Source organism: Chelmon rostratus, chromosome 5 (genome assembly GCF_017976325.1).
Source record: "Chelmon rostratus isolate fCheRos1 chromosome 5, fCheRos1.pri, whole genome shotgun sequence".
NCBI classification, from domain to species: domain Eukaryota; kingdom Metazoa; phylum Chordata; class Actinopteri; order Chaetodontiformes; family Chaetodontidae; genus Chelmon; species Chelmon rostratus.
The window spans coordinates 14,306,724-14,329,274 of NC_055662.1; the positions used below are offsets into that span (position 1 = coordinate 14,306,724).

Genomic DNA, 22,551 nt, shown 5'->3' on the forward strand with positions numbered 1-22,551 from the left:
TCCAGACTGAAGTTCTGATTGAAAATGTCCAGAACCACCTCACAGAGGTGGTCTGCACCTTGTCCACCTGGGCCTGACCTTGATCAGCTGTTCTGGTGAACACTTCTCTTTCACATCCAATCTAGGTCACAAGCATTGAGCCGATCAGAGCAGAGGCTGACGTCAGCAACACTTCATCGTCCTTGACTTCAGGCAAAGCTATTGTTCCTAGTTACTCATTATCAGTTTCAAATTTCACAGTCGCACAGTACATAGAACTAACATTATCCAGACTGCCAGCTCTTAAAATAGACTTCAGGGTGGAGCTCCATATCAGTATTTTTAGCACAGCCTATAAAAGCTCAGCACCTTGCTCCTGGTGTTCAGTTACACTGTGCAGCCTGTTCAAACACTTTCTCAAACTACACAATCAGTTGTTTTCTGTTCACCTGTAACCAGACAGTAAAGGCGACTTTTTCCAAGTGTGGTGCAAACGTTTAGCGAGACCCAAGCAGATGAGGGATAAATGTCTTTCAGGAGTAAAAAGCAAGTGAGATGACGCAAAGTTTAAAAGTCTGACATTTTTCTTTGAGAATAATTAAAAGGCCCGGAAACAGGTGAGCAGGCGGGGTGGCCACTCCCATTCTCTCCACCTCTTGCATCACCCCACAGCTTCTATAAACCTGCCATGCAGAAGGAGTTTTAGGCAAAACGAGGGGGGGGGAGATGAGAAGGTTACACACTGCAAAGAATCTGCATAATCAGCAGTTTCTGTCAGCTGTTGGGTGGAAAAGGAATGAAACAGCACTTTATTAACAAAATCACGGATTCTACTGCATGTTTGAGACACAGATTCTGCAGCGACTGGCTGTTCTGGGTAACTTATCAAAAATTCTTTCACTTAGGTCGAGCTTTTACATTGCACTTATTAGGATTGTTGCTATTTGTCATTACGTGTAATCGTTTAGAAAAATGCTGTGCAATCTAACAAAAATGTAACTAATAGCATTTATGTATTATTTTTAAATTAGAATTATTTGTTTGATCACAAACCACCACAGATTTTTAGAAGACCTGTTAGGCTTACAAGAACTTTAATATAAAGAAAAGCACAATGCCACCTGCTGTACATTAAAAGGATCTTCTTTATACTTCAGTACTTTTTTATACAATATCGATTTTAACCAAATGTACCACAGGTTGGTGTGACAGTAACTTATTAAAAACAGAATGAAGACAGATCATGAGGCAACAGGATGAATGCTGTAGAGATTTTGTGTCTCTTTGTGGTTGTTTTGCATTGTTTTGTAGTGATTTTGGGTCTCTTCAAAAATTTTTTTTTTGCAACTTTGTGATTGTTTTGTCTCTATGCAGTCATTTTGTTTCTCTCTGTGGTCATCTTGCATCACTTTACGGTTATTTTGTGTCTCTTTGTACTTGTTTTCCATCTGTTTTGGTTAATTTGCACCTTTCTGTGTTCGTTTTTTTCTGTTTGTGGTTATTTCATGTCGCTTTGTGGTAATTTTGTACATCTCTGTGGTCGTTTTGTGTGTCTTTGTGGTCATTTTGTGTGTCTTTGTAGTTGTTTTTGGTTCTTTTGCAGTAACGTTTAGACACTGCTGTTGGTTGAAAAGCTGCAGCTGAACTTTAGCGTTTAGTTCGCCCATCCAAAGCTTCCTTTCACAACATATGCACACTGACACTCCTCTGCACAGATATTATTCCAGATACTACAGCGCACTATACAAAGTATTAGAGGAAACCATCAAAGACAGCCTGCAGGGATGTAGGTTATCATTTTAAAGCAGTTTTTCTGCTCTTCAGATTTCAATGGCTTTGCTAATTTGACTGTATTTTTAGGAATATTATTGTAGCCTCAGTGTGCTTTGAAGCTGCAATTTGAAATTCAACAAAAACAAATGCTGGGTTGGATTTTGTTGGCAGATACTCATTATTAAAAGACTGAACAGAATCACAGATCCATCCATGGGTGCACAGGCAGGGAATCAGGCCAGAAATGCAGTTAGATTACAGTGTACTGAAGCTGTTAATAACTCATCTATTTCCCTCTCTGTTAATATCTCCTCACTCAGTGGTGTGCCATGACTTCGCAGTCGGCCAGATCAGCTCACGTTACCTCCTGGTGCAGAGGCCGATGTCCTGGTTCAAAGCCCGGGAGTTTTGTCAGAGGCACTATGTCGACCTCGGTGTTCTGAGCCAAGAGGAGCAATACTTCACTCTCCTCAACGCCACCGCTACACTCAATGCCAGCTTTTGGCTTGGCCTGCAGCGTCAGAGCACCTCGAGTGACTGGAAGTGGGTCGACGGCGAAGAGCTGAGATACGATGACTGGCACCGGAGAAACTACGAAGGCCGCTGTGCAAGTTTGGAGGCCATGTTGCAGAAAGCGAAGAAGCTGCTGGCTCGCTACTGTGACGAGTCGCACATGATCGTCTGCCAGGGTGAGTAGTGCTTTTCGGTCGCACAATCTAGAAACAGTTAAATACGGTAAGTTTCACATTATATTAATATGATAGAAAGTTTTTTTTTACAGCCTGTACATGTTCATGTTCGCTCCATGATATACATACAGATACATAAGCACAAATATATTAATTCTCCGACATATATGAAATATATAGGAAATGATTCTGCTTCCCATCCACAATATTATTGTACAAAACACCTTGTATTCATTCTATTTCTACCTATCCATTATTTATAAAGTTGAGGTCCAGCAGTGCTTGTTCCAGAGTAGGTCATTTGATAATGAATCACAAACCAACATATGGGACCCTACGAGACATGTACCTCGACTTTCACGTGGGTGAAAGTCCTGTGTTTGACCCATCAGTCCACCCCAACACAGACTTTGCCGCTCTTCATACAACTTCATCCGACTGGTTCCCATCATAACCACTGCAGCCACTAGAGGTCACCACCTAACAATAACCATAACTATGGGTAGTAATAAGCTGCTGTAACAACCTGTTCTCTTGCGGTGCAGCATTGCTTGCTTTCAGATGCCACTTATTTTTCCTTTTGGGTAACGCTCATGATGCAGCATGACAATCACCAAAGCTGTCGAACAAATATGTTACATGCTTGGTTTATTACGTCTCAACAGACCACAGGTTGATCTTTATACCATCCTTGGTAACTCTCCCCATTTTGCGCATATCATTACCTTTAAAAGCTATCACGGAATGATTCTTCCTTGGTCTGATGTTGTGTGAAAGTCTGCTTACCCACCAATTTGTATTGCCCCCTACCTGCCTGAAGCCAACCTCAGCCCTAACTCCAACCATTTACCTCCTCCTACAATGCTGAATCTAAAACTAACCCCAACCAGGTGGGGCAACACACGCCTTCAACACAAGAACCACAGGTGCAGGGTGGCCTAAACCTTTTCTCTGACATGTTAAATTTCACACCCCCTACAGGTCCACTTTCTCCGCAGCCAGTGTCGGTGGACTCAGTGGGCAACAATCACGTGATTCTCAGCTGGAACGTCTCTGCATTTATGCAGATGACACCGCACAGTTACAACGTGACGACGTGCACCAACACCTGCGATACGCTCTTCTACCCCTACACCGATGGCTGCGCCTTAATGAACATCAACATCTCCAACTTAAGTTCAGCCACAGAGAGTTTCATAGAGATCTCTGCTTTGATTGTCCGGCCTGACAGCGTCACTGGTGGAAACGTGACCCTTCGAAGTAAACCCACAGCTTTACGGGTCAGAACAGGTAGGAAGGACCTCATTTATCTTTTGTGGAAGTCAGTCTGCTTTGTGATGCGTCACCTTTCTCACGTTATGATACAATCAATATCATATCAACAATTCTCGTAAACAATTATTTGTTGTCAACATTCCAATGCCCAGATTTTGTTTGTGTGAAATATTCTTATAAACTCAATCCCTTAAGATTTTTAACCTGTTCAGACACCTGTTCTCTGAGAATTTATGATTGCTTTTGCTTATGCTTTTGTCCTTATTTTATCAACAAAATAATCTATTAATTAAGAAAATAATTAAAAGATAAATTGATAAAGACAAGTTTTAGGTTAATGGGCATGTCTTTACACTTGAAACTCGATGATGCCATAGACACTGAAGTAAAATTAATGAAAAAACAAATAATATATATAGTTATATTACAATTTTAGTAACTGATGCTATTGTAACTCATGTATTCGTACATGATGCATATTGTCTCCTTCCCAGTGGACTCTGGTGGTCAGAAGAATGTCCTCATTGTCATTTTGAAATCGCTCAAGCTCATGTCTCTGGCTCCTCCACTTTGGATTGTGTATCGGATCCTGAAAAACTCTCTTTTCTTGCGTAAGAAAGTTAATATGCTAAAATACTCCTCAAAAAACACAAGCACGTCAGATATTTATCCTCCACGTCTCTGGCATTTGACGCTCTTTTTTTCATCTCCAGGTGAATTCAAGGAGTCAGATCATGACATCTCACTACTGGAGCTCACAACCGAGGACACAACTGTTGACCTGAGGAAAACCAGAGGAATCGGTTAATAATGTCATGATTTGTTCACGAGTGTCAACATGAAATATCCTGAACAAGTTGAATATATAACAAAAGTTAAGAGACGAGTTGCCTAATCTGGCAAAAACTGGGCTGAGAGGATAGACATAAAAACTAGACATGTGTCCTTGTAGATCATTCACTTCACTGCTTCACTCCTCACCCATGCTGGTCAGCTTCAGCATACAAGAGGAAACAAAGCATGCCGGTGCCTTTCATTTGCTAAAGTGTGCCAAAGTCGCCTTTCTTTGTAGGAGCAGTGATGCCCATGCAAAGTTCACACTTCCTGCAGCTGCTTCAAAGCGAAAGCCTTTCAGCTGCGCCTTTGAGGGCTGACTTGTTGCGCAGACACGCTGCTGAAAGTTTGTACGAATTAAAGTTGCTGTTTTGAAACCTTCAGATATGAACTTGCACTGGAGGCTACTAAGAGTGAGAAAACCCTCCAGCAACAACAGCAACAAATCCCAGGTAAATAGTGTGATTTGGAAGTAAAATGCAGTTAAAGCATTCCGACAAGAACATGTGGCTAGAGTCATGTGACTGTTGCCCGTTCCTGTACAGAAACACAGTTAGCACGGATTAGCATTGGTATCCAAAGTAAGAAAACTGAACCTTTAAGCACTGAACAACTGTCAAGGAAAATCATTATATCCTCGACACGTTTTATGTATCCGTTGTTGGAGTTAGTTCTGATGAGCCACTATGATGTTTAGCTGCAAACAGCCTGTGGTGGCTCACTATGTTTATTTCCTCTTAACAGGAAAAACAGTCAGTGGAACTTTACCGGTATTTTTGTGTCATATTTTATTGTCTTACACATTTATCACTATGACTGGCAGACCACCGGTTTCAGTTTTTCAGTGATGGTGTGAGCGCCATACTCTCACTCATTATAATCTAAGCTAATGTGTTAACGAGGAGCAGTAGAGGAAATGATCTTCAGTGGACACATGGACGACTGTAGCTCAACGCACAACATTAACTTCAAGCTGGGAAACAGAATCAGCAGCTATGAGAAACTGAAACGTATTTTTTCTTGACACATCAAACCTCACACAGGCATTGATTATTAAGTTACTCAGTTACTTCGTTCATTTCAAAAGGAACAAGGTCAGTAAATGTGAAAAGGTCCAGAGTTAACGAAAGCCTTGATCTAAAAAAAAAAACCCATTGTTTCAGTGAAACTACATATGAGAAATTTTAGTTAAAATTAAGGCATAAAGGGAACCATTAATGTGACCGTGGCAGGAAACTGATAATGTTAGTCATATCGTTAGGCCACAGCTTATCAAAAAGTATTTGGCAGTATTTTTATTTTGCACTGTTTTGTTATTTTGTTTTTTTTATTTGTTTGTTTGTTTGTTTTTAAACAGTATTTTTAGGTTTGGGCCTATAACTGCATGCAGACTACATCAAGTTAAATTCTGAATGGTTTCTTTCAAAATGTATGTGCTGCTGCTGCTATATAAACACCATTTTTAGGAGACATACCTAATGTGTCTAATGTAGTCAGGCCTTTGGCGGTGTTACACATATTTAGAGGTTTTCAACCTAAAACAAGAGTTTGCACATCGAAACAGGAAAATAAAATTCACAGTATTCTGACTAAAAATTAAATAGTTCTTTGAAAACTAAGCGAAGTCTAAAACACTCAAAGTTTTACGCGACGAAAGTATATGTAACTACGAATGTAGTCGTTCTCATGTGCCTCGGGTTTAATTTTTTTAATATCTGTGGTGCATTCAGGATATTATGTAACATTCAGTTTGGGGTGTTGAACAATTATTTTATTCTACAGTAGAAATGTCCTATAAGCAACTTGTTGCTTTCTTTGGTGGCTGCTCATGTAACTTAGAGTCATATGAATAAACAAACACTGTAAAATGGTGATGCCTATTTTTTTTGCTTATATGAGGAAGATTAATGCAAAATATCAACATTTTGGGAAAAATACAAGAGTTAGAGGATTGATACCACTAAAACAATTCTTCCAGCAGTTACCTTCCTTTCCATTCACCTCCACCAGCCTGGTGTCACATCAACAGACATGTTTCACTTCAGATTTTCCACTCATTCACAACATGACGTTATTAGAAACACTCATAAGTGTAGCTGGAAGGGATGACAGCAGCCACCAGTCATAACTGTTCCATAATGCCCCACCACCCCCACCACCACCACCACTGAAACATGTGCACCCTGATGATGTGAGCTGCTTCTCGTAGAAAAAAAAAAAAAAGAAAAAAAGAAGCATCATGCACAGACCCTGTCAATAAACTGCTTATCATGGCTGGTAAATGACAAAAACTGTGACCACAGGCCGCTAAATGAAGGCCGTACGCTCCAGTTCTCATGTCACGCTGCCGTCCATTTTGCTGACTTATGCATTTCCATGGTCAGACCACATCCTTTGAGCTTAACACATAAAGGCAAGTGTGTGCATCGAGGTGGGTTTCAGTGCATTCACCGTCACATCAAAGAGGGAGATACGAAGAAATGCTCCGCCTGATGGATTTCACTGTTTGTATCTCTTGTGCGGTCCTCCTCATTGTCCAGTCAAGTGAGTTATGTGTTCTTTATGTTGCATTAATTTACTTTGTGATATGTTGCTCATTCATGTAAACATTCATGCAGAATGCAAAGTAATGTTACTAGTGTCTTTTAATATTACAGTGCAGCCAGTTTATCTACTTTTTTTTGTTAAATTAATGAACTGAGTGCGTTCTGCTTCAGGTCAGGGCTCTGAGATTATTGATGGGAAAGAAGTGCAGCCCCACTCACTGCCTTACATGGCTCTGCTGCAGAACAAAGCACCGGCCTGTGGAGGGATACTGATCAATCCCAGCTGGGTCCTGACTGCTGCCCACTGCGCTGAGTAAGCTCCAGACATATATCCCTAAAATTATAAAATGAAAATATATGCACCAAAGCATCAGTATGCGCCAATACTGATGTTTATTTCTATATATGACATAAAAAGTATTGTCTACTGGTCATTTAAAATCTTGCAGTCACTGCTCTGATGGAAGATGGAAGATGAAGATTCTAAGCTTTCATTAACCTCATCAGAGACACAAGCTTGTAAGACAAACATTGTTGAGACTTGCTTCAAGAAAGTGGTTGAGAGAGATGACGTCTGCTCTTGTGCATACATTAACTTGTACTTTTTTTGGCACAGCAGGATCTAATGAGAAAACAAATTTCAGTGAAGGTCTATTTCTTGTTACTAGTTTCCTCCACACTATTCATGGTAAATCGAGAAGAAGAAAAAGTTGTGCACAAGACTCTTTAAACCGGCTGTGGTCCTGCTGCCATTTTTAGAGATAAGACTTCTACAGACTAAACAGACTGAAGGAGGCATTGACATTGACAAGAAAAATGTACTTGAGGACAGATACTGCAGCCTTGTCAGAGGTAGATTCCACTTGTATTGCATATGAAATCAGAACCATAGATGCATAATTCTGCCTGTGTAAAGGGAAAGTGAAGACTAACAGTTTAATATCAGTTCACACCCAGTTTTACTTTCAGCAATCACCACACAATCATATCAGCTCTGTTAGGGTGTAAACTCTCCATCCAGCACCCATCAACCACCAATGCAGCCTCAAAACGTATTAACAAGAGGAAAAAAATGCTGTATGTTTCTGTATGAGCCATTTCCTGACCTTCTTATATGTATCATACGTGATAACTGTAATCAAGTCATCATTTTATCATTAGTCTATGCACTGCTGGCACTTTAGCCTTCAGCAAACGTGAACTTTGATCTAATTAAACAATGTGTTTCCTCGCAGCATAAAGACCGTGGTACTGGGGTTGCACTCCATCAAAGACAGTAAGAAAGATTCCAGGCAGGTCCTAGAGGTGAAGAGCCAGATCCAACATCCCTGCTATGATGAAAAAGATAAGGTCAATGACCTCATGTTGCTCAAGGTAAGGTGACATTACAGTAACCAGCAGTGAATTACCACCAAGATGAACCAAAACGAGGTTCAAGACGATTAAGAAACATATTTTGAGGTATTTGTTTGAACTCGGTATTTTCTTTTTAAGTTTGTTTAGAGCTAAAGAAGCAAACCACATTTGATCCAAATCAAATATTTGCCAAGATCAGGCTTATCTCTCTTTTAAAGCACCCAATGGGCTATGACCCTACTGTGGATGGTCTATATCTTACTTGCTTGTTCTGAATAAGATAAGACAATCTGGATAAGAAAATCTACATTTTTATGTTTTTATGTTTATCAATAAACCATTGACTTTTGTTTTAACTTTGACAGTCAGCATCGATAAGTAATGTTCCTCTTTTAAATTTCAGCTTGGCAAACCAGCGAAGCAAACCAAGACGGTGAAATGTCTCAAGTTGGGCAACACCGTCAAAGAGCCAGCGGCTGGCACCCAGTGTCTGGTGGCTGGTTGGGGGAAAACAAACAACAAGGGGAGAGGGATGTCAGATGTCCTGATGTCTGCCAACGTGACTGTGATCGACAGAGCGAAGTGCAACTCTGCCGAATATTACAACCTCAATCCTTATATCACCAGGAGCATGATATGTGCTGGCTCAAATGGTAAAAACAGGGCTGACACCTGTCAGGTGAGTCCAGGAGGTAAACAGCCTGCCATCACTGTATCACCACCTTAATCGCTATCTACGTAAGTTTCTGAAAATGGCATGTATTTGTCTGTCTTGATTCAGGGCGATTCCGGAGGGCCACTGGTGTGCAAAGGAGCTCTAGTTGGAGTCACTTCTTTTGGACGGGGGTGTGGCGTGATGAAAAAGCCTGGAGTGTACTCTTTTCTCTCAGAAAAACAACTCACATGGATCAAAAAGACCATGAAGAACCCGAAAATATAACGAGCCTGCATTACTCAGTGTTCTCGACCAAGTTAACCACTTTAACCACGCCTGTCTTTGTACCTCTTTATGCTGCATTCGCTTGATCCTAATTAGATATGCTGTACTGCTACAACAAAGTTGGGAGAGTTTTAGCCTTTCCAACCAATTAGAAGAGCAAACGTATAAGAAATGGAAGCTGCAGCCATTTGCATTTGCGTGTTATTACCTACAGCAATAAAAGCAAAAACCCCATCAGCATCATTTTTGTGCTTTTATTTTCCTGCTTAATGCAAATATGTGGCTGTGTTTTTAAAATGAAATCACAGTTTCTGTTTTCCACCTACCTCCTGATAAGCGCAGCGCACACCGGGGGAACAAGCCCTTCCGGTTCTTGTTGATGCCTCTGCTCCAATAAACCAGAGCAAAGGTGATTTTTTTTTGTGAGCTGCATCCTAAAGAAATATCTATTTGAAGATGAAAGCAAAACACCACAGTGGCATCATTCCTCCAGTCAACCAAGCAGATTCACCACTTCCTGCATGGTTAAATCTGCCTCCCTCATCCCAGATCACCTCTGCGTGAAAATGACATTTTCCACAGTCTTAAATACTTGTACTTTGTCTCCCACAATGTATGCTCTTTACAGCAGCTCCTCACAGGTTTGTGCTTTGCTTCTCAAATTAAAAAAACCTTTGATGTCTTGTCGTTTTGTCACGTTTCATTTATTCCTCCCCCGTAGCATCATCTGTAGATGATGCTAAAATGCTTCCTGCTCGGGACGATTACAGTAATGTCAACACAGAGAACATTAAGTTCTGTACCGCAAAGAAAAAAAAAAAGTTCATGATTGTGCACTTACTCAGACCACACCACCAGAGACAAATTCACACGGTGTATCTGAAGACCCCATACAGGAAATGTGCAAAATGTTGCCACGTTGCATCAGCGCCTTTATTCAAACTGAAAGAGATATTAACACACGTCCACCTCCAGATAAAGGAAATGTTTGCCTTGGCCCTTGGAAGGATTATGCACCGCTTTCTTTGTCTCCCTTATCTTAAACACTATTGTTCACTTTCATTACTGTGAGCTGAAGGAGCTCTCTCTGCACTATTTGCTCCCCACTTTAAATTCTTGTGGGTTTATCGTGCCGCCTTAGCCGGCTAATGACGTCCGTGCACCCAGTCTGTATGACCTGGGACTTTACTGTGACACTGACACTCAGTTTTCACGGTTCATCTGTAGGTGGTGCTCTTTGCTCTACTTAGTGGTGCAGAAATTTACGGAGAGGAGATTTCAGTAGGCTAAAAGCAAAAATGACTTTTTTTTAAAAAAATGTGTTCTATTGAGAAGAGATAGATTCATAGAAAAATGCTTTTGATTTTGATGGACAATGGCTATTGTGACAGCATGTACTCTTCATTGGGTCCACATTTATAATAATTCAGTGAAAATGTTCCACATAATATCTACATGTAACCTATAGTAAGACCAGTACAAATACAAGAGGTTAACGACAATATCTGCAGAGGTCTATTTGGGGAATTGGCTTGTTTAGGTGACTGACTAAGATTCAAACTGCATATATTTTTGTTTATAAATGACTGGTTGCATCCTCTCAATCGTTTCGAGACCCCTCAGGTTTATCTTGTGACCCTTTGTGAAGGTTAGTAAAACACTGCTCTACATAATATGATTCATTTTTTTTAGAGAAAATTAAGTAAATATATGTATTTCTTAACAGAATTGGGTTCGATTAATGCTACTTTTACCAGCCACATAATATTAAATAGAAAAATAGAGTCTACACCCATCGCTGTACAGCGATGCTTTGAGCAAAATGCTAACACATCTCACTGTACCATGTCAGCATTTGTTAGATAATACTTATCTACACCTGAGGATAATGTGATTAGCTAGAATTTGGTAGTAAACCACCCGCATGTGTGGTTAACTCTGGCAGGGATGGAACATAAAACTCCATCCCTGTTCCAGAGAGAGATGAAGAGCGTTTCTCTGACCTATAACAACAGCAGTGCAATAAATAAAAACAAACCTACAGAACATCAAAGGACTGAATGCTCAGCATACATAAAAGACTATAGTCCAACATACAAACACTCATACAGTCTTTAGCAATAAATAATCACACTAAATAAATTACAGTCTAACAAGTATTTGTTACACAGCATCCGTCTGTTTCGTCTTTGAATCCTGCGGCTGGCTGAGGACAGATGAGAGAGACAAACCAAGCGTTAATAAAGATGTTAACAAAGAAACAACACATACTTCATGTAAAAGCAGATTATTATCTAAGAAATCAAGCATGCAGCAGTTTATTTAATACTGCTTAAAGGAAGGACACAGAGAAGTTATACTGCCAGTTAGTTCATAAGCAATAAAAACTGGGGGAAAAGTGCCATACATACAGTATCTGCCAGCTACTGCGTGCTTTGGAATACTACCACTGTTCAAATGTCACACAGTTAAAGGAAACTGAAATGAAAAGAAAACCTTTATTTAAAAACTGTTGTTTGACTATAATTATGTATCACTAATAATATTATACACATGAAGCTAAGATGAAGCAATGATTAAAAAGACATCAGGGCAGAACGACAGTTCAGTTCAAATGCTGGCCTTTTGAGGACACGATAAGAGCACCAGCTCTGCCAGTCAAGGATATTATGTGGAACTGTTGCATGTTTGGTTAGTCACACATCTGTGTTTGTAAGGCAGATATGTCCATTGATTAGGTTTGATTGTGCATTTGCTCCACACCTGACTCACTTTGCAGTAGGCTCCAGTCATATTTAATGATTTCTAGCCTATAACCAATGTAGATTTCATTTTGTCTATCCATGTGCAATATGAACTTGGTCTGCTATGTTAATTCAGGGACTGCACGTTGCTATATGCTATGCTGCTCATAGTGGCACTGGAGCAAAAGTCTGGGCAACACCAGTGCGCAGGATTCATCCTCTGAGGACAATGAACATCTGTAGAAACGTTCACAGCGATCCATTAAACAGTTGTTGAGATATTTCAGTCTGGACCAAAGTGGTGGGCTTTGCCATCCAGAGTGATGCCACCAGCACAACTGAAAACTGCTTGACAGCATGTGTTGATATGCAAGTCTGTGCGGGAAATTGAGATTAGAATAGAACAGAATGTTTTTATTTATGGATATTTTATACTTGAATGGGTCCATTTCACATTCCACACATGCACTCACACACACACACACACACACACACACACACACACACACACACACACACACACAAACAAACACACACACACAAACACACACACAAAATACTTACCATGGCAACTGACCTGCTCCCTTGTTAAGGTGAAGAGAAAAAAAAAACTTTACCACACCCAGGAAATTCCAGCAGTTCCTTTATTTATTATCACTGACCAACCATCTGCCTTTGTGTTTACTCTGTTTCCATGGTCACCCACAAAAGCTCACGGGCCCACCTCAGTGCCACCGAAACTATCAAAGCTCACCACACCCTTATTAACTTATTTTGTAAAATGCATGAATGCGTGAGTGTTTATGAATGCTTCTGGCATGTGTAAATAGCCATTCCTGCCATGGAGATCACCGCCTCACACACACACATACACACACACGCATATAAACGCACACACAGACACATTAACACACACTCAGGCACACACGCATTCACACATGAGAGTAAATGTTTACCTGGGCTTGCATCACCTGTGTGTGTATTGGATGAGCTGCCCACCTCGCCTCACCTTTTCCTTCACTCACTGGTGACACATCTCCACAAACACACACACGCACACACACACACACGCACACACACACACACACACACACACACACACACACACACACACACACACACACACAAGCAAACGCAAACACAGACTTAAACTGTGTTTTATAAAGGTGGCTGGGAACTGATTGATCCTGGCAGGTGATTTATCTTTATATGCTAATTTAAATGATTGAGTTTGGAGGCAACGTGGAGCTGATTGACCTGATGTGTTTATTATGACCCTAAATGTTATCATCAAGACACTCTGAATTGGGATCAGGGATCAGTGGAGGGAGTTAGAGCTCCACCTGAAGCGTTTCTGAGAATTATAAAAACGAGCTTCATAGAACAAAGTCTGAATTGTGACTTCACAGAATTGAAATATTTCTTTGACGTCATCAGATATTCTGCAGCTCCTGAGGTTTCACATGTCACGGTTTTCTTCTCCTCTAACTGGAAATCTCACTGACCTCCTGTGGCGAGACTGTCAGACAGTGTGGAATAACATTATATTTATGACTTTAAAGGTAAAAGGTGTAAGAATTGGCCACCTGTTGAAGGTCATTTCCAACAGGTGGCCAAAGGTCATTTCCATCAAATGGGGGGCAGCAGTCACTAACTGCTGCTCACTGTTCTCTTTGCTGCAGCTACTAGCTGCCATTAGCTAGTTAGCTTAGTTAGATGTGCAGCTCATGGCCCCATCAGATGACTGGAGTCTGCACCGACTGAGAGCTCAGAGCACCATTGAACATGGCCGGATCACGACCAAGCACACCCTCCAAGGCCAATGGAGGCCAGTTTGATGATAATGCATGAATCTCTGTATGAATGTTTTAAACTAAAATTCTGGCCATATCTTGCACCTTTAAAGCTATTAATGGGGAGATAAAAATGGAAATGGGGGGAAAAAAAAAACTAACTTTGCACTTTAACAAACCTCCTGTCTGTCTGTGTTTGTGTGAAACTGTGTTTCCCTGTTTGTGTCTATTCTAGTCTTCTGTCTATTCTGGGCTCCTTTGTCCTGACCCATCGGATTACGTTCACGTCTTTGTTTGCATTTGTGTGTGGAGATAACTTCCAAGTTACCTGAACGTTCCCAAAATAGCTCAAACCAGACACGCCCCCCGCTTATTTTCCTGGTTCACCTGTGCACCAGCACGTCACCGACCCATTCACAAAGCTTTGAACATCCCTGTTAAACACACTGCAGTGTCATAGCAACACACTGGCTGGTTGGGTTTGTGTGTGTGGTGGAATGAATAGTGAACAGTAGAGATGTTTGTGTTTGTCTTTGAAAATACGTTGAGTGATAAATTAATTTGATGTTCCTGCTCGTCTCACACACACCTAAAAAGACTTTTCCAGTCTCTCATGCTTTTGTGATGCTATAATGATACTCTCAATTCCTCAGTGAGCTCCTCTCAGGGTTATTCTCGTCTGCTGGATCTATGTTTGGCTAAAAGGCCGCTGTGTTTGTGCGAGCCGGCTGCTGAGGGTGCATCCATTGATGGAAATGTAAACATAAAACTCTGGCAGGGATGCGTAAACAAATAACACTTTGACATAACACTGAGACACTTTATTGGTGATCAAATTCCATCCCTGTTCCAGAGAGAGATGAAGAGCGTTTCTCTGACCTATAACAACAGCAGTGCAATAAATAAAAACGAACCTACAGAACATCAAAGGACTGAATGCTCAGCATACATAAAAGATATCATAACAATAGTCCAACATACAAACACTCATACAGTCTTTAGCAATAAATAATCACACTAAATAAATTACATTCTAACAAGTATTTGTTACACAGCATCTAATAAAGCACTTGATTCACTCTACGGCATTTCTCAGGTGCTCAGACTCCTTCGTCTGTTTCGTCTTTGAATCCTGCGGCTGGCTGAGGACAGATGAGAGAGAGAAACCAAGCGTTAATAAAGATGTTAACAAAGACTCAACACATACTTCATGTAAAAGTAGAACTGTTATCTAAGAAATCAAGCATGCAACAGTTTATTTAATACTGCTTAAATTAAGTATACAGAGAAGTTATACTGCCAGTTAATTAATAAACAATACAAACTGGGGGAAAAGTGCCATACATACAGTATCTGTCAGCTACTGTGCGCTTTTGAATACAACCACTGTTCAAATGTCACACAGTTAAAGGAAACTCAGCTTTAAAAGTCACTGGATTCAATGAAAACTTTATTTAAAAACTGCTGTTTGACAGTTTATTCACTATAATTATTTATCACTAATAACATTATACACACGAGGCTAAGATGTGCCAGGTTTGGAGCGATCATTAAAAAGACATCAGGGCAGAATGACAGTTCAGTTCTGACAGTGATGGAGTGAATCGTTACTGTGTGTGTGAGCCAGACGAGCTTTTCTCAGGGAGGACGCTGATTGACATGCAGGCTATGAGGAGAATGCAGCACGGCCGCATTATTTGTCTCCAGGCGAAAACGTCTGTGTGTCTAAACACGAGACGTCTGCATGTCGGCGTGCCCGGTTGCTCGTCGAGGTCTCGTCACATGTAGGCACACATTAAGCTCTTGCAGCAGGGTCATCACGTGTACAGTCAGTGTGTCAGTACTGTTATTGTTTGGACACATGGGAGAATGGGTAGCGTCGAACGTGTGGTTTTTCTTTACGCTGGTATGCAGCGCGGAGATGGGACAGGCCGAGACACCCTCGGCTAATCCAGACTAATTCCTGTAGTGGGGATTCCTCTTTGCGTGACGCAACCGGCTTGATTCAATAACAACAACAGCCGTATGGGCTTTTCTGTCGCTCTCTGAGCCCACTCTTTCCTGTTTTCCTGAAGGCTCACGTGAGAGCTTAAGCAAGAGTTTGGATCGCCAAAATATACGCCACCGGAAATACAGGAGCGCCTGATTATATTGCATTCTTCCGATATTTCTTGCACAAATCGCATTAACATCAGCATCAGATTGGTGAACGTTTGGGTTTCCTTTTTGAGTCCCAGAAACTGACTGCTCACTAACCCCCGTCGCCCTGAGAAACTTGTTTTAGTTTTCAAAGCAATGGTTCCTTGATTGTAGAGGAACAGAAAATATGTCGCGAGCAGATTTTAACAGCTAGGGCTAACTAGCTAGTTAAGCTACCCTTTGATGGTTGAAGTACTGAAATCAAAATGCATTACGGAGCACAGTAGCTAGTCCCAGGACTGTAAGTATGATAAGGAAAAATGTAAGGCCAGATCACGTTACTTAGTTTGTCAACATACCAGTAGCCCTGTTTTAGCTGCTTAGCTTACATATTTGAACAAGCTAGACTGAGGCTGGATTAAAGCTTAATTGTTCACATTTTCAAACACTGTCTCACTTTTAACATTACAGGAAAAAAGACTCCAATCTGAAATAACAAGTTAAGCGGGGGTTGCTGGAGTGAACTTGCCCAAATCCAGCAGATCAGGACAGAGCTGCTAACGTTAGCTTAAACTGGGAAAGTGTTAGCCTAAACTGTCATGTAGTACTAGGTCAGCCTCACAAAGAGCAAGGGAATACTAGACACAGTGGATTTTATGAACAGACTTCTTTTTACATAACCTGTAAGCACACAAAATAATTTCTATGAAAGGTTGGCAGCCTTAAAAGCAGCACTCACCTAGGTAGTTCGCTAGTTAGCTGGACGAGCTAACTTTAATAGCAAATGTTAGAGCAGACAAACATACTGTTCAGTCGTTACACCTTTGCTCTTGTATTTCTGGTTTCAGAGATTTATACTTTATACTGGAGTATTGTCCCATGCGTGCAACTTTAACATGACAAATCCAAAGCTTGACCGCTTTATTGTCGCTAAGCTGTGATAGGACTAGAGGTTAAGTGAACTATCTGTTGAAGTTTCTAAGTTTTGGGGGTGTTGAGATGCCTTCGAATGGCACAGTGTTAGTATTGATCTGATGATGTATGAACTTGGTAAGAGTTACCGTGAGATTGTATTCGTTTACACACAAGTAGGTCAAAACCTCAGCAACACCTACCTCATTGTAACTCTACGCCCTCACACCACGACGTCACCCACGGGTTTCTGTAGCTTCTCCTGCTCCGACCCAGTTCCCAGGTAGGATGCCAGGAAGTTTTTATGTGACCTGTAACTACAAAAAGACATTCAGCATGAGTACAAAAGTGGAATATACTGTGAGGGCCAAGGGCTCGTGATAATCAGATGATGGCAGTAAAGTTGTTTTGAAAGGAGCGCAAAGTGCATGGCCTTGATCCTGCCTTCTGTAATTCAAGGCATGTTTTTGTTATGCAGTAATTTTTTAAGCACTACAGCCCATAAAGTGCGTTAATTATTAAGCCACAAGTTGCATTACTTTTTTTTAATCATCTAAATTGGAGGTAGGTCACTCTCACAGTAATAAATTCTGCTTTCTCTCCATCGTCACACCTCAGCTAGCTGTGGCTGTTAAGCTTTAACTGCTGATGACGGGACAGTTGACTTTGCCCAACATTCCTGCCATAGCTGTGATTTGATTACACACTGATAGGGAACCATGATTGCACAGTAAAAGGCTGGTCACACCATTACATCAAGTAATAGATTGCAGTTTAAAGGAAAACATGAGTAAGACGTGACAATTTATTGTGAAATTGCAGATTTCACTGGAAGTCTACAGTAAACGTAAGAATGAGATGCGAAAGGTTTAATGGTCATTGAGTCCGTCTAGTGAAGCTGGTGAGCAATACCTGCATAGTGCGGGTGTGTTTGGGTGTGTTAATATGCTTTTTGATGTGTCAGTGTGTTTGAATGCCAACAAGTGTTTCTGGGCAGGATGTGTGGGTTGTAATGTGTGTTATGTTGAGATTCACCTAGGTCTGGGTGGATGCCCTCATACTTAAAGCTTCTTTAATCTGCCCTATAACAGTTCGAAAGAGTAATGAATAATAAGAGGGATTTTGTACTAAACCACTGGCATCAGGCCATGTCATATTATACTTCCAACTATGGTGAAAAGTGATACCTTGCAGAAGACAGAGGCAGGTCAAACTGATAACCACTGTATCGTGATGGTCCATATAGGAATAAGCTTTGAACATTTTTAAGTTAAATACCCAAATATCCTCTACAAAACCGCACACAACATACTCATGTTAATGAGAAAGGGGTGAAACCGCCAAAACATATATAAGACTCGTTAATGAATAATATTCTTTAATATAATTTTGCGAAACAGGGTAAATCCAGAAAGTCTTTGCTGTCGCCACCTTTCTTCATGATTTAGGCTGAGAAGTTTGGTTCATTTCCATCCTGATGTAAAACATTGCATACATGTACAAATATTGGAAATGAGCTGAGGAATATTGGAATAAAGAACAGATAAATGATTAAACGGGTGCAAAGAACCCAAAGAATAAGAAATAAAATGAGCTCTTAAAAGAGAAATAGAAGCGTAAAATGATTTAATTCAATATGTTTTTGTTTATTTTATCAGCTGATTACTGAGTGTTTTTACAGAGTTAATGGAGATTAAAGTAAAAAGTATGTGTGCTTCTTTTTACATGCTATATTAATTATTTAACAATGAATATTAATTAGTGACGTAGTAATATTTTTGACCTTTACTACATTTTGTCAGTGTCGGGGCTCCATGCAATTTTTCTTTCTCATTTTTTTCCTCTTTATCACACAGTTTTTTTGGATTGGTCACCTCTCTTAGCTTTCAGCAGGGTTTAGACTGCTATCAGGTATACATGAAGTCTCTAGATGCATCTTCTCGCCTGTCATTGAGGAGTTTTTACCAGTTTTACCGCAAAATCCCTCACTGGCCTCTGAAATATACCCTCTGAAAGCCTCTAGTTCAGCGTGTGTGTCTGTGTGTGTGCGTGCATGGCTGTGCACCACTCATATACTCACTGAGCACAGGTCATGAGCAGGATTGCGGTGCAGCTGATGACTGACAGGACCACGGCAATGATCACCAAGACCGTCTGCACCAACTCAATATTGGCGCCCTGATCGGACGCGTTCTTAATCGTCTTCAGAGTTTGGATCCCACAGCGCTCCCCGTCGTAACCCTTCATACATCTGCAGAGCAAAGAGGCAACAGAACAAAGTGAAGAGCCAGAGAAGAGATGTGATGTGAGGAACTCAAAGTGCACATATACATGCACACGTCAACATATACAAAGTGAACCGATGCTGCACTCACATGCACACCGGCTCCTGCAGGCCCTCTATATGCTTGCAGTAGCCATGAATGCAGTAGCCCAGGTGGGTGGAGGTGCAGGGATCCTCTGCGGTGGTGAGAGTCGATGAGTATCCGCTGGTGAGGAAGGTGTGCTCAGGGTTGAAAGGAGTGGTGCTTTTGCTCCTCTGCTTGTTCCTCTTCTTGCCTCTGCCTCTCTTTTTCTTTCTCTCATCTCTGCTGGGTTGCAATTCTGCAGCAGGAGACGTTGCAAGTTAAACTTAACTGACGTTTATGGTGTAATTTAGTTAAACTTCAACAAGTTTTAAAACCCACTTACAGGAAACAGCGTCTTTTATTTTACACTAAGACAGATAGGCAACTTTTTGCCACAGGTGTCATTACTGAATATCATCAGCCAGTTTTGTTTCTTCACTTGTCGCCAGCACTCAGAAAACTATTACTGATCACAGATTTACTTATTCCATCAAGAGTCACAGATGAGCTTCAAACCAAATCAACCAGCATTTGAATTAAAAAAGGAAAGCGTGTGTTTTGTTTGTCGTACCGTGAAGGCTGAAGTTTTCGTTGTCGCCTCCTGAAAGCTCCTCGTCTACTTCCAGTTCGTCATCGTCGGTCAGCAAACTCTGGAGGCCCTCCCCGGAGGCCGGACCCCCAGTCACTCCAGCTAGTTCACCGGAGAAGGTGGCTTCAGATCCCCGAGTACCAGGAGCACCGCAGACTACTGTTAAACCAATAGGACACGTAAGGAAAAGGATGAATGAGATCAAATCTACGTAGAGATATGAAAATGATAAGCAGAAAGGTACAATGGTGGTTAAAGGTTAAATTAGTCGTTTCAAGTAGTTTAATGTACTTTTTTATTTCTACACAGCATTTGGAGACCCTTACATTAAAGCTAGGACCAAACTGGTCGTTTTTTCCCCCTTCTTCTTCTATGGTTTCCAGGAACGTTGCTTAGTTACTTTCTTTTGACATTGTATTCAGAAATCTTGGCCCATTTACAACTGACTCATCCATTCATCTTAAAACATTCACAGCAATCTGAGCTCCCGAGACACATACTGCATTAGCACTGAAACCAGTACGACCAGTCCACATCCAGAACCACAGAGTACCTGAATGCATCGCTCACACCAGACTAGATCAATGATAAATAAGAGTCAATTAAGTGCTTAAAGGATGTTGACCTCTCGCAGGGTACAGTCAATTGAACTGGTAACAATTTTGTCTACTGACCACCACCTGTGACACAAAAGATTTTCTAAAACACCTGAACATCTCTGTCCTGCCTGACAAGTCCTCACTTGCAGAGACGTTTTTTTCTTCCTTCGCCCCCCGTTTTCACTGTCCTCGTACCATTTTACATTTCCCTCCATTTCAGTGATTTACACTCTCTGTACGTCACACACACAAACACACACAGAACACAAGCACAAGTCCGGACTTACCGAAGCATAGGAGGCAGGTGAGGACGAGAGGGTTCATATCCCAGGAAGAGAGTGTTGTGTGTACGACAGGCCTGCGCTAATCTGTGTGTGTCGGAGTGTGAGTTTGTCCCCTGCTGATAGAGGCTGTGCTTTGCTCTCTTTACCTCCGCTGGGTGCAGCTTTTATAGACCAACGCCTGCCTCTCAGCTCCAAGGAGAAGGAAGGGTGTGTGTGCGTGAGAGAGGGAGACAGACGCAATTGTGTATGTGTATGTTGAAGTGTTTGTGTGTGTGTACGTGTGTGCGCGCTTAAACACTTAAACACACAGTTTCATGTCAGAATAAGCAAGAGACGGTCATGTAACAAAGGTGTGTGTGTGTGTGTGTGTGTGTGTCTGCGTAGGTGTGTGTGTGTGTGTGTGTGTCTAATGATTAATGCTGTGCCTCAGGCAACACATTTTGCACCTCATGTCCTTACACATGATGAGGCGTCTGTTGGGGAATAATAAGTCTGAACAAGATTGAGACACAGAGCAGTTTGATGTATTCTGACTTGTTTCTCGTCACCATTAAAACACACACAGAAACATTTGCCCCTGCCTCCGTAACTGTTATCGCCTCCACGCGTCTCATTCTATTCTACAAGTAGGGCCTTAATTGCAGTGGAGCCACGTCTGAACTTTAATCAAGGTACGAAGACTGCCAAAAACATGACAGCATGACATGTATGATTGATAGTTGGTATCATGTACAGATATGGGCAAACGGTGAGAAGTTCCACGTGAAGGTTGATGACTTCATGAGTAAAGTGAGAGTAACTTCACCTCTGAGTTTTGCTTTTTTGCTTTGAGATAAGTCGTGTTTTTTTTAAGATAAATCATCTTTTAATTGTCAGGCAGAATAACCTCCTTATCCTTTTATCCTGTCCTTTAATATTCCGTGTATGTCTTGTGTTGTTCAACAGGCTGTCTTCCTGTGTCTGAACTGTCGTGTTTGTGGTTTGATTAAACGATGTTCAGTGTTGCTATTTCCGTACACTGTAACCATAAGAAGACCCTACGGTTTGGGTGGGGATGCTGCTGCACAGCAGGGTGTGTTGGCTATGTTGTTTTGTCTGTAGACAGAGGCTGCCCCATCATTTGTGCTCCGGTGGAATCCAACAGAAACCTGCTAGGAATGCTGGGAACTTCTCCATCTCATTCCACGGCCTCAACAGTGACCAGAAGCTCCTGACGGGTTCTGCTTCGAATGGCCGTGGAATGAAATTGTTTGGATTATGTGTAATGGCATCGGGGGTATGTGATTTGAATGTGTGGAAAGTCTGACACAAGCCCGGAGAGAAGCGCCTCATAACAGCCACCCACTGTAAACACGCTGCAACGTAGCTCGCCACGCCACGAGGGATGAGCCGTATCTATTTGGATAAAACTTTGAATCATGCTTTTTCACAAAACAGTTACAAGCTCATTACCTGTCACAATAAAGGGATTATTGCCCACATGATGGACAACATTAAGTGTGCACACACACCCACTAATATAAAAAAAAAAAAATGTATAAGGCTGTACTTTGAGATAAGTGCTGCTGCTTTTTCCGAGTTTCTACTGGTTGATTTCTTCATTATGTGAATTACCAAGGCTACACAGATGAAACAAACTGGAAGAAAATCAACTGGTCCTCAACCATTACTGTTAATATTATTGGAAATGTGTTGGTATGTGTTCAGCCTCTTTGTACCAGCACTGTGTGCAGGTTGTTAATCACAAAACA

At 41.2% G+C, this 22,551-nt stretch overlaps 3 protein-coding genes across 3 annotated transcripts; 2 read left to right on the forward strand and 1 right to left on the reverse strand.

Annotated features, from left to right (window-relative positions):
• Window positions 1–702: 702 nt before the first annotated feature.
• On the forward strand, window positions 703–6,420 carry LOC121606833 (putative C-type lectin domain family 20 member A). The gene is made up of 5 exons (XM_041937401.1): window positions 703–856; window positions 2,073–2,441; window positions 3,423–3,731; window positions 4,211–4,327; window positions 4,430–6,420. Exons 1-5 carry the CDS (start codon window positions 817–819, stop codon window positions 4,522–4,524), a joined length of 930 nt encoding a protein of 309 aa, XP_041793335.1. The 5' UTR covers window positions 703–816; the 3' UTR covers window positions 4,525–6,420.
• Window positions 6,421–6,817: 397 nt separating this feature from the next.
• Window positions 6,818–10,075, forward strand: LOC121606834 (granzyme K-like). Its single transcript, XM_041937403.1, has 5 exons — window positions 6,818–7,094; window positions 7,268–7,409; window positions 8,332–8,470; window positions 8,856–9,131; window positions 9,234–10,075. The coding sequence occupies exons 1-5, from the start codon at window positions 7,031–7,033 to the stop codon at window positions 9,390–9,392; spliced, it is 780 nt and encodes a 259-aa protein (XP_041793337.1). The 5' UTR covers window positions 6,818–7,030; the 3' UTR covers window positions 9,393–10,075.
• Window positions 10,076–14,760: 4,685 nt separating this feature from the next.
• On the reverse strand, window positions 14,761–20,928 carry areg (amphiregulin). The gene is made up of 6 exons (XM_041937937.1): window positions 20,804–20,928; window positions 19,900–20,076; window positions 19,356–19,584; window positions 19,061–19,231; window positions 17,184–17,297; window positions 14,761–15,071 (listed from the first exon to the last, which is right to left on the reverse strand). Exons 1-5 carry the CDS (start codon window positions 20,838–20,840, stop codon window positions 17,204–17,206), a joined length of 708 nt encoding a protein of 235 aa, XP_041793871.1. The 5' UTR covers window positions 20,841–20,928; the 3' UTR covers window positions 14,761–15,071; window positions 17,184–17,203.
• Window positions 20,929–22,551: the final 1,623 nt, after the last annotated feature.